The sequence below is a fragment of the Panulirus ornatus genome, chromosome 71, assembly GCF_036320965.1.
Source record: "Panulirus ornatus isolate Po-2019 chromosome 71, ASM3632096v1, whole genome shotgun sequence".
NCBI lineage: Eukaryota > Metazoa > Arthropoda > Malacostraca > Decapoda > Palinuridae > Panulirus > Panulirus ornatus.
Window position 1 is genome coordinate 497466 of NC_092294.1, and position 15936 is coordinate 513401.

The 15936-nt window shown below is 40.1% G+C and overlaps 1 protein-coding gene across 4 annotated transcripts in view; it reads left to right on the top strand.

The window, feature by feature from the left end:
- LOC139747962 (uncharacterized) overlaps window positions 1-15936 on the top strand; it is a 116209-nt gene that overhangs the window by 40653 nt on the left and 59620 nt on the right. Inside the window, exons 2-3 of one of the 4 annotated variants that reach the window (XM_071660472.1) lie at window positions 7145-7395; window positions 7557-13834. In XM_071660472.1, the coding sequence (XP_071516573.1) occupies window positions 8986-10221 (1236 nt within the window). In that variant the 5' untranslated portion in view covers window positions 7145-7395; window positions 7557-8985 and the 3' untranslated portion in view covers window positions 10222-13834. Of the gene's footprint in view, window positions 1-7144; window positions 7396-7556; window positions 13835-15936 lie in introns of those variants that run through there. The other 3 variants (XM_071660471.1, XR_011712488.1, XM_071660470.1) reach the window with 3 other exon arrangements.

Sequence of the window (15936 nt, forward strand, 5' to 3'; positions counted from 1 at the left end):
TTGAATGTGTTTGATGATAGAGTGGCAGATATAGGGTGTTTTGGTCGAGGTGGTGTGCAAAGTGAGAGGGGTAGGGAAAATGTTTTGGTAAACAGAGAAGAGGTAGTAAAACCTTTGCGGAAGTTGAAAGCCGGCAAGGGAGCAGGTTTGGATGGTATTGCAGTGGAATTTATTAAAAATGGGGGTGACTATATTATTGACTGGTTGGTAAGGTTATTTAATGTATGTATGATTCATGGTATACCACATCGGTATACCACATTGGTTTGACGTGTTGTCAGTGGATTGAATTAAGGCATGTGAAGCGTCTGGGGTAAACCATGGAAAGCTGTGTAGGTATGTATATTTGCGTGTGTGGACGTATGTATATACATGTGTATGGGGGGGGTTGGGCCATTTCTTTCGTCTGTTTCCTTGCGCTACCTCGCAAACGCGGGAGACAGCGACAAAGTATAATAAAAAAATAAAATAAATAATAATAATGATTCATGGTGAGGTGCCTGAGGATTGGCGGAATGCGTGCATAGTGCCATTGTACAAAGGCAAAGGGGATAAGAGTGAGTGCTCAAATTACAGAGGTATAAGTTTGTTGAGTATTCCTTGTAAATTGTATGGGAGGGTATTGATTGAGAGGGTGAAGGCATGTACAGAGCATCAGATTGGGGAAGAGCAGTGTGGTTTCAGAAGTGGTAGAGGATGTGTGGATCAGGTGTTTGCTTTGAAGAATGTATGTGAGAAATACTTAGAAAAGCAAAGGGATTTGTATGTAGCATTTATGGATCTGGAGAAGGCATATGAAAGAGTTGATAGAGATGCTCTGTGGAAGGTATTAAGAAGATATGGTGTGGGAGGCAAGTTGTTAGAAGCAGTGAAAAGTTTTTATTGAAGATGTAATGCATGTGTACGTGTAGGAAGAGAGGAAAGTGATTGGTTCTCAGTGAATGTAGGTTTGCGGCAGGGGTGTGTGATGTCTCATGGTTGTTTAATTTGTTTATGGATGAGGTTATTAGGGAGGTGAATGCAAGAGTTTTGGAAAGAGTGGCAAGTATAAAGTTTGTTGTGGATGAGAGAGCTTGGGAAGTGAGTCAGTTGTTGTTCGCTGATGATACAGCGCTGGTGGCTGATCCTTGTGAGAAACTGCTGAAGCTGGTGACTGAGTTTGGTAAAGTGTGTGAAAGAAGAAAGTTAAGAGTAAATGTGAATAAGAGCAAGGTTATTAGGTACAGTAGGGTTGAGGGTCAAGTCAATTGGGAGGTAAGTTTGAATGGAGAAAAACTGGAGGAAGTAAAGTGTTTTAGATATCTGGGAGTGGATCTGGCAGCAGATGGAACCATGGAAGTGGAAGTGGATCATAGGTTGGGGGAGGGGGCGAAAATCCTGGGAGCCTTGAAGAATGTGTGGAAGTCGAGAACATTATCTCGGAAAGCAAAAATGGGTATGTTTGAAGGAATAGTGGTTCCAGCAATGTTGTATGGTTGCGAGGCGTGTGCTATGGATAGAGTTGTGCGCAGGAGGATGGATGTGCTGGAAATGAGATGTTTGAGGACAATGTGTGGTGCGAGTTGGTTTGATCGAGTAAGTAACGTAAGGGTAAGAGAGATGTGTGGAAATAAAAAGAGCATGGTTGAGAGAGCAGAAGAGGGTGTTTTGAAATGGTTTGGGCACATGGAGAGAATGAGTGAGGAAAGATTGACCAAGAGGATATATGTGTCGGAGGTGGAGGGAACGAGGAGAAGTGGGAGACCAAATTGGAGGTGGAATGATGGAGTGAAAAAGATTTTGTGTGATCTGGGCCTGAACATGCAGGAGGGTGAAAGGAGGGCAAGGAATAGAGTGAATTGGATCGATGTGGTATACCGGGGTTGACGTGCTGTCAGTGGATTGAATCAGGGCATGTGAAACGTCTGGGGTAAACCATGGAAAGCTGTGTAGGTATGTATATTTGCGTGTTTGGACGTATGTATATACATATGTATGATGGTGGGTTGGGCCATTTCTTTCGTCTGTTTCCTTGCCCTATCTCGCAAACAAGGGAGACAGCGACAAAGCAAAAAAAAATATATATATATATATATATATATATATATATATATATATATATACACATACAGACATAAACATATATACACTTGTACATAATTCATACTGTCTGCCTTTATTTATTCCCATCGCCACCTCGCCACACATGGAATAACATCCACCTCCCCCCCTCATGTGTGCAAGGTAGCGCTAGGAAAAGACAACAAAGGCCCCATTCGTTCACACTCAGTCTCTAGCTGTCATGTAATAATGCCTGAACCACAGCTCCCTTTCCACATCCAGGCCCCACAGAACTTTCAATGGTTTACCCCAGACGCTCAAATGCCCTGATTCAATCCATTGACAGCACGTCAACCCCAGTATACCACATCGATCCAGTTCACTCTACTCCTTGCCCGTCTTTCACCCTCCTGCATGTTCCGGCCGCGATCACTCAAAATCTTTTTCACTCTACCCTTCCACCTCCAATTTGATCTTCTACCTCTCCTTTATCCCTCCACCTCTGACACATATATCCTCATTGTGAATCTTTCCTCTCTCATTCTCTCCATGTGTTCAAACCATTTTAACACACTCTCTTCTGTTCTCTCAACCACACTCTTTTTATCACCGTACATCCCTTTTACCCTTTCATTACTTACTCGATCAAACCACCTCACACTACATTTTGTCCTCAAACATTTCATTTCCAACACATCCACTCTCCTCCACTTAACCCTATCTATAGCCTGTGTCTTATTACCATATAACATTATTGGAACCAGTATTCATTAAACATACCCATTTTTGCTCTCTGAGATAAAGTTCTCACCTTCCCCACATTTTTCAATGCTCCCAGAACCTTTTCCCCCTACCCTACCTTGTGACTCACTTCCGCTTCCATAGTTCCATCCTCTGCTAAGTCCACTGCCAGATATCTAAAACACTTTTCTTCCTCCTGTTTTTCTCCATTCAAACTTACCTCCCAATTAACTTGCCCTTCATCCCTACTGAACCTAATAACTAACCTTGCTCTTTTTCACATTTACTCTTAACTTTCTCCTTGCACACTCTTTACCAAACTCAGTTACCAACCTCTGCGGTTTCTCACCTGAATTAGCCCCCATCGCTGTAACATGAGTAAACAACAACAGACACTTCCCAAGCCATCTCATCCACAAAAGACTGCATACTTGCCCTTCTCTCCAAAACTCTTGCATTCACATCCCTAATCACCCTATCCATTAACAAATTAAACAACCATGGAAACATCACACACCCTTGCTGCAATATGTATGTGTATGTGTGTGTGTGTGTTATTCTTGATTGCCATTTCCCACATTAGTGAAGTAGTGCCCTGGAAGTGTTGAAGAAAAACCCATCCATTGTCATATACATGCATGCACACATATGCACATCCATATACGTGTACTTTCATATATATATGCACATACATACATAAATATATATACATATGTACATATGTGCATATTCATACCTGCTCTCCTTTATCCATTTCCGGCACCACCCTGTCCTGCAGGAAATAGCATCGCCATCCCCTGTGACAGCAAGGTAGTACCAGGAAGCATACAAAAAAAGGCCATATTCACTAATATCTATTCTCTAGCTTTATCCTTGGTGGCCTGTGAATGCGTCCTAGTCATGAACACTAACCACTACACCACGGAAGTCCATTTCCAATCTTTCAGAGTAGACTGGTTTCTTCACCACTTCAACCTGATTAGGAGTTTTATAAAGTCCTAGACAATTTACAGTCCTATCTGTGATGAGATTTTGCTCCTCACCCCAAAATGATTAATAATAATAAAAAAGCAGAGATCGGCTAAGGTGTTCAATGAACATTTTCCTTAATGAATATTACTGTTCCTCTCTGCTACCACCTACATTACACATTTGTCTGTACAGGGGTCAACTGGGACTGATCTGAGTTTATCTGGAAGTTTGATAGGTAGTAGTTGGAAGGCAGCCACTGATCAGGGAGGTATATTACCAATACTACCTGAGCAAGCACCTCATTGGCTGTCAAGTTGCACTCCTCTGACCCAGGAAGCTGTGTTTTCTCTCTGCCACATCCACTCATGGACTTATAGTATTCTGTCCACAAATATATTCTCTCCTTGTCATACATGATACTTGACTCACATAGCTCATTCTTCATGATTAGGATTTTCTTGTGGTGAGTGCTAAGTACTAACCCTGCCTTTTGGCAAAATGGTAGGAGCAATATATAAAAGTAGTACAAATGGACGTTAGGGGTGAGCGTTAGGTAGAAGTATTAGGTAGTAACATTAGGGAGCAAAATGCTCTATATAATTGCCTGCACTGGGCTCATCTGGGACTGATTTCAGTTTTCTGAAAGTTTGATAGGTCATAGTTGGCAGGCAGCCACCAACCAGGGAGATATATTACCAATACTACCTGCCTGAGTATCAGGAAAGTTAGTGATAGCTTTGTAGTGAGCAAACACTTCCTTGGTTGTCAAGTTGCACTTTGATCCAGGTACCTGTTTTCGTTTTGCCTCATCATCTCATGTGTTTTTGGCTTTCTGTCCACAAACATAATCTCTCCGTGTCATACACAGTACTTGACTCACATAACTCATTATTCATAACTTGATTTTTCCTGTGGTGAGCACTGTTTGCTAGCCCTGCCTTTTGAGAAAATGATAGGAGCAATAGGCAGTAGTAGTAGGTAGGAACATTAGGGTAGGGGGAGCATTAGGTAGAAGTATTAGGTAGTAACATAAGGTGGGAGCATTAGGTAGAAGTATTAGGTTAGTACATTAGGTGGATACTTTAGGTAAAAGTAGTTGGTATGAACAATAGGTAGGAGCCTCTGAAAACACTGCACTAGAGTTGCTCTCTGGCTGTGACCTGATAAGTGGCCTTGTGACGGTGAGGCAGTAAAGGCTAAAAAGCACCACTGGAGTTCACTAGTTATGGAGTTTTTTGCCTTGGCCACCCACTTGAGAGATTTCCTTAAGGGAACAGGCAGCAAAGATGTAGATAAATGCCCTGTTGAATTGCTTAGAGACATGAATTTTTCCAGATATTATGAAGGGGAGCACTTATTTGTACACCTGAGACAGGAAAATGGATAGAATGAAGAGCCTTATTAGCTGAACTTTGGTTACATTTTAGAGTATTTGATAAGAGGAATCAGATCTCTAACTTAGTCTTCCTCAGAAATATCTTGTTAGATGAAATCAATAAAATGGGTCTTTGGCACTCATCGACCAGATTTTCGTGACAATAACTTAGGTTAAACCGAATTGACCCCCAAACTTTTTATTGTGACCCTAAATACAATCTTTTTCTGCCCTGGTGACCCAAAGAGCTGATGTATTATACATTTTGTACTATGTATACTACATTATATTGTTCATGCATAGTTTATACATATAGACGCAACACATATAAGTGAGCTGTAACTACAAAAACTGATGAAAACAAGCATTGTTCATAGGGAATATAAATGGTTATGTGGTCTTGAACGGGGAAATAGTACCATATTCCTGTTCAAGGTCATGTTCTTGCCAATGACCACACCTTCCTGTTGAAGGCCATACAATAACACATCCTTGGAAAAGCATTGCCCCACATCAGTCTTCACAAAAGACATAAGCTTACTTTCTTCTACATCCTTTTCGAGTATGGCGCTGAATTCTTGGACATGGCAGTATTGATACTGAGGGACGAGTGTCTGGGTTCATGTTCATGCTGGTTGACTTGGCATTCTAGTACAAGTATTTGGTGTGACTGACTTGAACATGTGTCAAGTATATATGGAGGCTTTATTCATGCCCATTTTACTTTTGTCAGTATTTCCCTAGTTTCTCATTATGCCTCAGTTTCATTATGTAATTATGGTTATAATGTTTCATGATTTTTGCCAAAAATAATATTTTTTCCCAGAGACCTTACCTTGACCATGAGGATCATCCATGCAACCCTCATGTGGGTCGTGACCCTGGGTTTAGGAACCACTGCTTTAAATGTGGATCTATCCTGTGTGGTTCTGGGGATTCCCTCCTCAGGAGAAACATATTCTGTGCACCCCTGATTCACTGTTGAAGGTTTTTACTGCCTTTAGGTTTAGTCTTCATATCTAAGAAAAGTCTCTTTGTAAACCCTCCTCTTTCATATGTGTTGTATGCTTTCATGCTTGTGGATGTACTACTGATGAGAGAAATGTTTTGAAACTTGATAAAACCTTTATATGAGGCAGTTTTCCCTTTAGGATTTTTTTTGTTAGATATTTTGCATACCCTGCCCTGCCTGTTCTTTGAACACCATTCTCAGTGCCAAGTGTGATTGCATTTGCAATGATGTTTGTGATCTGTAAAGTTTGAGCTGCTTGGCTGACAGAAGTGAGTGGGCTGAAATGTCATCTCTGATTAGCCAGAAACAAGCAAGCTACCATTGCTTAGCTGGGAAGATGGTGTTGGGTAGGGAAGCTGGCATTTCTCTACCAGAAAGGTAGAGGGTATGAAGATCTTAACCTCTCTAGTCTTAGAGAATATCATAGAGGATCCCTTGTACTTGTGGGGCGCTACCTTCGAGAGAAAATGTTTTATCAAATTTCAAACGTACATTTTGATGTATGTAACTTTAATTCTCAGATATAAGATATTCATAGTATACCATTAGTGTCTGATGTTAGAGATCTTGTGTGTCTGTCTGGGCAGTATTTGAGATGGAACTCATCCTTATATAATGTCGACATCATAGGTTAAAGTTCTGAGCCCTGTCTGTTGTCAGCAATTGATGGTGACCTTATTTTTGGACATCATTTTATGTAAATCTTACTTCTACAGAGCCCTTGAAAAGCCTTGTCTGCCTCCCCATACTTTTTCAAAGGTGATGTCACTCTTACAATTTAGAACTTTGTCATCTCTCCTTTGGCCTTGGTTACTCTCTGCAAATGTCTAGTCAAGGAACTGGCAAGGCTTCTGAAGGATTCTAGGGCCATGTTTTGGGTCCATAGGGTCTTGATCTTCATGAGGTGAGGCACTGATAAGGTGTGGGAAGCAGCTACCTGACAGTGTGTTATGAGTGCCCAGTTTGCTTAGAGATCTCATGTACTCATGTTTTCTTGTTTCCAGGTGAGAATTTAGGCTCTCTTCTCCTTAGAAAGGTAGGAGTCAACCATCTGGAAACACACGTTGAAGAAATATGGTGCCCAGAAGCAAAATTCCCAAAATGAAGTGGCAGCCAGGAAAAGTAAAGAAAGAACATTTCATCCTCAAGATAGCTTGAGGGATACTAAAGTGGATTACTGGTGCTCTATCCAGTACAAATACTCGTCTCAGCAACCAGATGTATGATGATTTCACCCTGAGATCATCATGTGCATGTACCAACAGTAAACTTTAACCAAGTATCACCTTTGAAAATATATAGGGGGTGGGGACTTTTTTTGCAGACACTGTACCTTGTAGTAACCTTGATGCCAAGTTTCTCATTTGTATTACCTTTGTTATATAAAGCTAATGCTTGATATCCTGTCATTGGCAGGTCCTGGTGTTCAGCACAAGTGTATGATCTGTGCTTTCAAACTTTCTTGGCTGACAAGCTGTCCCCAGAATGTTACAACAACTAACAGAAATGGTTATGGATTCAACAATAAGTCAGATGTATTAATAATGAAGCAGCTGAGGAGTATCAATAAGAATAGGAATGGATGGCAACACTGACAAGAGGAGCAACAGGAACAGCATCATTAGCAACAGTAAAGTGATAGTGGTATGGAAGTATTAACAGTGGCAAGAACAAAGTTAAAGCAGTGTAAGGAAATATTTCATAATTAAGGCCAAAGACCAGAGTTCATTTTAGTACAATCACACTGTTTTGATATAAATTGAAATCATGCTGTCATTAGCCACACTTCTATTTGAAGAATTTTGTAACTAATATCAATTAGTCAAACAATTCATTATTTGTACATTAGAATTATGGTACTCATACATACTTCAGAGTGTGTACTTTCTCAGAAGTCATCATCTCATTATGGAAGAAAGTTGAATTATCACAGTTGATGATCAAATATCATTCTGAAGCAAGTAATAACTTCAGATTACTTTTCTGTCCTAAATCCCATCTTGAACTCCATACTTGCACATGATGTATGAAGAATCGAGATAAAAATGATAACTTTAACATATATGTAAAAAAGAATTCAGAAGTTGATCTTGCAACTGACCTTGGAAATAAGAACCAGCTATTATCAATAACGGTGAAGAGCAGATATCAATAACAGCTTTGTAGGTTAAAAAAGTAGGCAGTTTTCTGGGCAGTACATGCAGAAAAACAACTGTACTTCATAATTGTAGGAGTGGGAACATGGAATGAATTAGGAGGAATACAGATTGTAGGCAAAGGAAACTGCTATGATGGTTATGCTGGGATGAAGGATATGATGTTTCTCTGCATAGGTTTGTTGGGGAGGAATTGACTCTACAAGGGAAGGTAGAAATGATCCCAGAAGCTTAAGGACCCTTCACCATGCATGTTTTGTGGTGGTTTATATGTTAGTTGGCCCAGAATGACTTAGGGAGAGTGGATTGGACTTTTGTTGTGTTCACTGATATTGTATTGCACATCCCACAGAACACACCATCAGGAGTCTTTCACCCTGCCTTTGCTCTCCACCTACTGAATGTCTACAGCTTTCATGGGCTTAGTTGTGGACTGCAGTATTATTACATAATGGGCAAAAAAGTGGTTGTTCACTGTGCAACAAAACATTTTAGGAATATGTCATGGAAAGGCATATGATTAAACATGCAGATTAGAACTCTTTCCAGGGTTTATAATGTCAGAAAAGCTTTACCAACACCATAATCTTTGAAGTCACACACAACTTCATAGGAGGGAGGCATATGAATATTCTCATTGCCAAAAGACTGGTCAGTTACTGAAGTTTTTAATTATTCAGATAGGAAAGATGTCCATTGAATGTTCACAGTGCCAGAAGACCTTCACTCGGAGGAGCTCCTTAGTGACTCATATGACTCTTCATACAGGAGAAAAACCTTTTAACTGTTCACATTGCCAAAAATCATTTTCCCGAAGTAGTGATCTGGTTAGGCACATGACTGTTCATACAGGAGAGAAGCCGCATGAATGTTCAGAGTGCCAAAAAACCTTCTCCCGAAGGAGTACGTTAGTGAACCACATGACTATTCATACAGGAGTGAAACCACATAGCTGTTCACTGTGTGAAAAGTCTTTCTCTCAGAGGTCTGATTTAGTTAAGCATATGACAACTCACACAAGAGAAAAGCCATATGAATGCTCACATTGCCAAAAGACCTTCTCCCATAGAAGTACTTTAGTCAACCACATAACTACTCATACAGGAGAGAAGCCCTATGAGTGTGCTCAATGCCAAAAGACGTTCTCCCGGCGAGGCCCATTAGTTCAGCATATGAGAGTTCATACAGGGGAGAAGCCACATGAATGTGCACAATGCCAAAAGACCTTCTCCCGAAGGACTCATTTAATGCAGCACATGATTATTCATACAGGAGAGAAGCCATATGAATGTTCACAGTGCCTCAAGACCTTCTCCCACAGGAGCACTCTAGTGAACCATATGACTGTTCATACAGGAGAGAAGCCATATGGCTGTTCATATTGCCTAAAGACCTTCTCTCGGAGGAATCATTTAGTGGGGCACATGGCTGTTCATACTGGGGAGAAACCATATGACTGTCCACATTGCCAAAAATCTTTCTCACGAAGGAGTAATTTAATGGAACATATATCAATTCATACTAGAGATAAACCATATAAATGTACACATTGTCAAAAGGCCTTTTCTCAAAGGAGTTATTTAGTGCACCACATGAAAATCCACATACGAGATGCACCCTTCACTTGCACCCACTGTGGCCAAGACCTCTGCCATAAGGTTGGTGAGAAATGTCAGAATTCCTGCCATGATGAACATCAGTGTGACAAGATGATGTCTTGCAAGCAAAGATCCGTGGATCATTTGATGCCTCTCTCTGTGATAGAGAAGTCTGATAGTTCCGGGGAAGTGAAACAAGAAGTTGTTAATGGTGCAGAGTCCATCATCTACATGATGGACCATTGTCCAGAAATGTCCTGTGGTGTATCTCAGTCATCCTTCAAGGCTCATGTAGATGATATTGTTATTGTTAAGGAAGAGTTCTAAGCATTAGGAAATCGAGGTCTATGGCAATTCATTTTTTTATGTTACCTGAATTTGCATGAGCAACTGAGTGCCCTAATCAAGGCTGTCTCATTAATGTTCTTTCTATCTCTAATTTATTTTTTTTAAACCTGATAGCTGTTTCCTGCTGGAGGAAGTGGTGGGAGGTGGGTGTTGCTGTAGATCCTCCCTTCCAGTTTTTACTTTTCCAAAAGAAGGAACAGAGAAGGGGGCCAAGTGAGGATTTTCCCTCTGGGGCTCACTCCTCTGTTCATGATGCTACCTTGCTAATGCAGGAAATAGTGAATATGTATGATATATATATATATATATATATATATATATATATATATATATATATATATATATATATATATATGTGTGTGTGTGTGTGTGTGTGTGTATGTGTGTTTTTCATACATATTTGCCATTTCTTGCATTAGCGAGGTAGTGTTAAGAATGGAGGCCTGAGCCTTAGGGGGAATATCCCCACTTGGCCCCTTTCTCTGTTCCCTCTTTTGGAAAAATTAAGACCGGAGGGGAGGATTTCCAGCCCACCACTCCCTCCTCTTTTAGTCGCCTTCTATGACATAGAAGGAATACGTGGGAAGTATTCTTTCTCCCCTGTCCCCAGGAATAATGTATATGTACATATTCTATTCTATTCTGTTATACACTTTGTCGCTGTCTCCTGCATTAGCGAGGTAGCGCAAGGAATCAGACAAAAGAGTGGCCCGTCCCTCCCACATACACATGTATATACATACACACCCACACCTGCACATATACATACCTATACATTTCAACGTATACATGCATATACATACACAGACATACAAGTATATACACATGTACATATTCGTACTTGCTGCCTTCATCCATTCCTGTTGCCACCCTGCCACACATGAAATGGCACTCCCCTTCCCCCCACGTGTGCACATAGTAGCACTAGGAAAAGACAACAAAGGCCACATTTGTTCACACTCAGTCTCTAGCTGTCATATGTAATGCACCGAAACCACAGCTCCCTTTCCACAGCAAGGCTCCACAGAACTTTCCATGGCTTACCCCAGACACTTCACATATATATATATATATATATATATATATATATATATATATTTTTTTTTTTTTATACGATTCGCCATTTCCCGCATTTGCGAGGTAGCGTTAAGAACAGAGGACTGGGCCTTATAGGGAAAATCCTCACATGGCCCCCTTCTCTGTTCCTTCTTTTGGAAAATTAAAAAAAAACGAGAGGGGAGGATTTCCAGCAACCCGCTCCCTCCCCTTTTAGTCGCCTTCTACGACACGCAGGGAATACGTGGGAAGTATTCTTTCTCCCCTATCCCCAGGGATAATATATATATATATATATATATATATATATATATATATATATATATATATATATATATATATATATATATATATTTTCAAACTATTCGCCATTTCCCGCATATATATATATATATATATATATATATATATATATATCTTTCTTTCTTTCAAACTATTCGCCATTTCCCGCATTAGCGAGGTAGCGTTAAGAACAGAGGACTGGGCCTTTGAGGGAATACCCTCACCTGGCCGAATTCTCTGTTCCTTCTTTTGGAAAAAAAAAAAAAAAAAAAAAAAAAAAATGAGAGGGGAGGATTTCCAGCCCCCTGCTCCCTCCCCTTTTAGTCGCCTTCTACGACACGCAGGGAATACGTGGGAAGTATTCTTTCTCCCCTATCCCCAGGGATATATATATATATATATATATATATATATATATATATATATATATATATCCCGCATATATATTCATACTATTCGCTATTTCCTGCGATAGCGAGGTAGCGTTAAGAACAGAGGACTGGGCCTTTGAGGGAATATCCTCACCTGGACCTCTTCTCTGTTCCTTCTTTTGGAAAATAGAAAAAAAAAAAAAAACGAGAGGGGAGGATTTCCAGCCCCCCGCTCCCTTCCCTTTTAGTCGTCTTCTACGACACGCAGGGAATACGTGGGAAGTATTCTTTCTCCCCTATCCCCAGGGATAAAATATATATATATATATATATATATATATATATATATATATATATATATATATATATATATATATACATATATATTTTTTTTCAAACTATTCGCCATTTCCCGCATTAGCGAGGTAGCGTTAAGAACAGAGGACTGGGTCTTTGAGGGAATATCCTCACCTGGCCCCCTTCTCTGTTCCTTCTTTTGGAAAATTAAAAAAAAACGAGATGGGAGGATTTCCAGCCCCCCGCTCCCTCCCCTTTTAGTTGCCTTCTACGACACGCAGGGAATATGTGAGAAGTATTCTTTCTCCCCTATCCCCAGGGATAATGTTTTGTGTTATATCATTTTAGGGCTGATTGATTTTGGTAGGCATGTTCTTTGGCTTATACTCCCAGGTTACGATTTTCTTAAGTCAGACTTCATACGTCTATATAAAAAAATTCACATTTTGGCCTGCTCATTACAGTCTCAAGTCAGTTTAGACCAAACAATATATGCATACCTTTCTGCGAATTCACTGCAATGCACAAAGTAAATTCATGATGTAAACCATTTCACTTGTTCGGAAGAGGTCAGAGGTCACTAAAACAACACAATTTAATTTTTCAGGCCACCACTGGCCCTTGTTTTAGCCAGTGTTAATGTAATTTGGCACAAAGGTATTTAAATGCATCACACTGTGTGTATGTCAATTTTGTGAAATAACTCTTTTGATAATTCTTAAGGTGTTACATGTATGACTTTTTTTTTGGGGGGGGGGGAAGCATTACTTTTCATTGTTCATGAAATTTGGCACAACAGGTGTCTTTCCACATTCCTGATGGTGAACTTATGATGACAGTTTAAAGTCTTCTAAGATTTCAAAGGTCAACAAAAACTAAATTGATTATCATTTCAAATAATGTTGATGAAACTCAGTAACTGCTACATTTCCATATTTATCTTGACTTTTGGCATAAAATTATTTATATAAAGAAATGTTCACGGTGCATTTGCTTCTAAATGTTAGCCTTTCTTGTTAATACTGAGTTTAAATACTGTCTACATTCTTGAAGGTACCATGAAAAGAAGTTTAGTGGAAAGCAAAGCTTGGAAGACTAAGGAAGCCTGATTAAGGCTTTTAAGTTTAAAGAGCAGACTCTTGACTACAGTATAAAAGCAAAGTAGCCTTGGTGTCAACAGGAATGCCTTTACAGTAACACTTTTTACTTCACTGTAAGACGAATTATTCCCTTTTTAAAGCATTGAAGATGTTGCATGGATTTCTGGAGATTTAGAAATCTAAAATCAATAGCCACATGTCACTCACAATTATACTACGACTATAATCAAGTGTGGTTTGGGACCACCATGAAAAAGCTACCCAATTCAAACAGAGGTATTAGTGGGTGGAGCATAAATTGGGAATGATAATGGGAGCTCAGTCTTTGAGAAATAAATGGTTTATCTTTCGTGGGCTTTTTATCTTTCTCATTTATTCCAGGGTATTTTTTCATGATACTTCCCATGTATTCCCTGCATGTCGTAGAAGGCGACTAAAAGGGAAGGGAGCGGGGGGCTGGAAATCCTCCCTTCTCATTTTTTTTTTAAATTTCCAAAAGAAGGAACAGATAAGGGGGCCAGGTGAGGATATTCCCTCAAAGGCCCAGTCCTCTGTTCTTAATGCTACCTCGCTGATGCGGGAAATGGCAAATAGTATGAAAGAAATATATATATATATATATATATATATATATATATATGTATATATATATATATATATATATATTTCTTTTTCTTTTCTTTCAAACTATTCGCCATTTCCCGCATTAGCGAGGTAGCGTTAAGAACAGAGGACTGGGCCTTTGAGGGAATACCCTCACCTGGCCCAATTCTCTGTTCCTTCTTTTGGAAAAAAAAAAAAAAAAAAAAAAAAAAAAAAACTGAGAGGGGAGGATTTCCAGCCCCCCACTCCCTCCCCTTTTAGTCGCCTTCTACGACACGCAGGGAATACGTGGGAAGTATATATATATATATATATATATCTTTCTTTCTTTCTTTCAAACTATTCGCCATTTCCCGCGTTAGCGAGGTAGCGTTAAGAACAGAGAACTGGGCCTTTGAGGGAATATCCTCACCTGGCCCCCTTCTCTGTTCCTTCTTTTGGAAAATTAAAAAAAAGAAAAAAAGAATAATGAGAGGGGAGGATTTCCGGCCCCCTCGCTCCCTCCCCTTTTAGTCGCCTTCTACGACACGCAGGGAATACGTGGGAAGTATTCTTTCTCCCCTATCCCCTATATATATATATATTTTTTTTTTTTTCATACTATTCGCTATTTCCCGCGATAGCGAGGTAGCGTTAAGAACAGAGGACTGGGCCTTTGAGGGAATATCCTCACCTGGACCTCTTCTCTGTTCCTTCTTTTGGAAAAAAAAAAAAAAAAAAAAAAAAAAACGAGAGGGGAGGATTTCCAGCCCCCCGCTCCCTTCCCTTTTAGTCGCCTTCTACGACACGCAGGGAATACGTGGGAAGTATTCTTTCTCCCCTATCCCCAGGGAATATATATATATATATATATATATATATATATATATATATATATATATATATATATATATATATGATCCACTTCCGCTTCCATGGTTCCATCCGCTGCCAGATCCACTCCCAGATATCTAAAACACTTCACTTCCTCCAGTTTTCTCCATTCAAACTAACCTCCCAATTGACTTGACCCTCAACCCTACTGTACCTAATAACCTTGCTCTTATTCACATTTACACTTAACTTTCTTCTTCCACACACTTTACCAAACTCAGTCACCAGCATCTGCAGTTTCTCACATGAATCAGCCACCAGCGCTGTATCATCAGCGAACAACAACTGACTCACTTCCCAAGCTCTCTCATCCCCAACAGACTTCATGCTTGCCCCTCTTTCCAAAACTCTTGCATTTACCTCCCTAACAACCCCATCCATAAACAAATTAAACAACCATGGAGACATCACACACCCCTGCCGCAAACCTACATTCACTGAGAACCAATCACTTTCCTCTCTTCCTACACGTACACATGCCTTACATCCTCGATAAAAACTTTTCACTGCTTCTAACAACATTCCTCCCACACCATATATTCTTAATACCTTCCACAGAGCATCTCTATCAACTCTATCATATGCCTTCTCCAGATCCATAAATGCTACATACAAATCCATTTGCTTTTCTAAGTATTTCTCACATACATTCTTCAAAGCAAACACCTGATCCACACATCCTCTACCACTTCTGAAACCACACTGCTCTTCCCCAATCTGATGCTCTGTACATGCCTTCACCCTCTCAATCAATACCCTCCCATAGGGTGGGGGAGGGGGCGAAAATTCTGGGGGCCTTGAAGAATGTGTGGAAGTCGAGAACATTATCTCGGAAAGCAAAAATGGGTATGTTTGAAGGAATAGTGGTTCCAACAATGTTGTATGGTTGCAAGGCGTGGGCTATGGATAGAGTTGTGCGCAGGAGGATGGATGTGCTGGAAATGAGATGTTTGAGGAAAATGTGTGGTGTGAGGTGGTTTGATCGAGTGAGTAACGTAAGGGTAAGAGAGATGTGTGGAAATAAAAAGAGCGTGGTTGAGAGAGCAGAAGAGGGTGTTTTGAAGTGGTTTGGGCACATGGAGAGGATGAGTGAGGAAAGATTGACCAAGAGG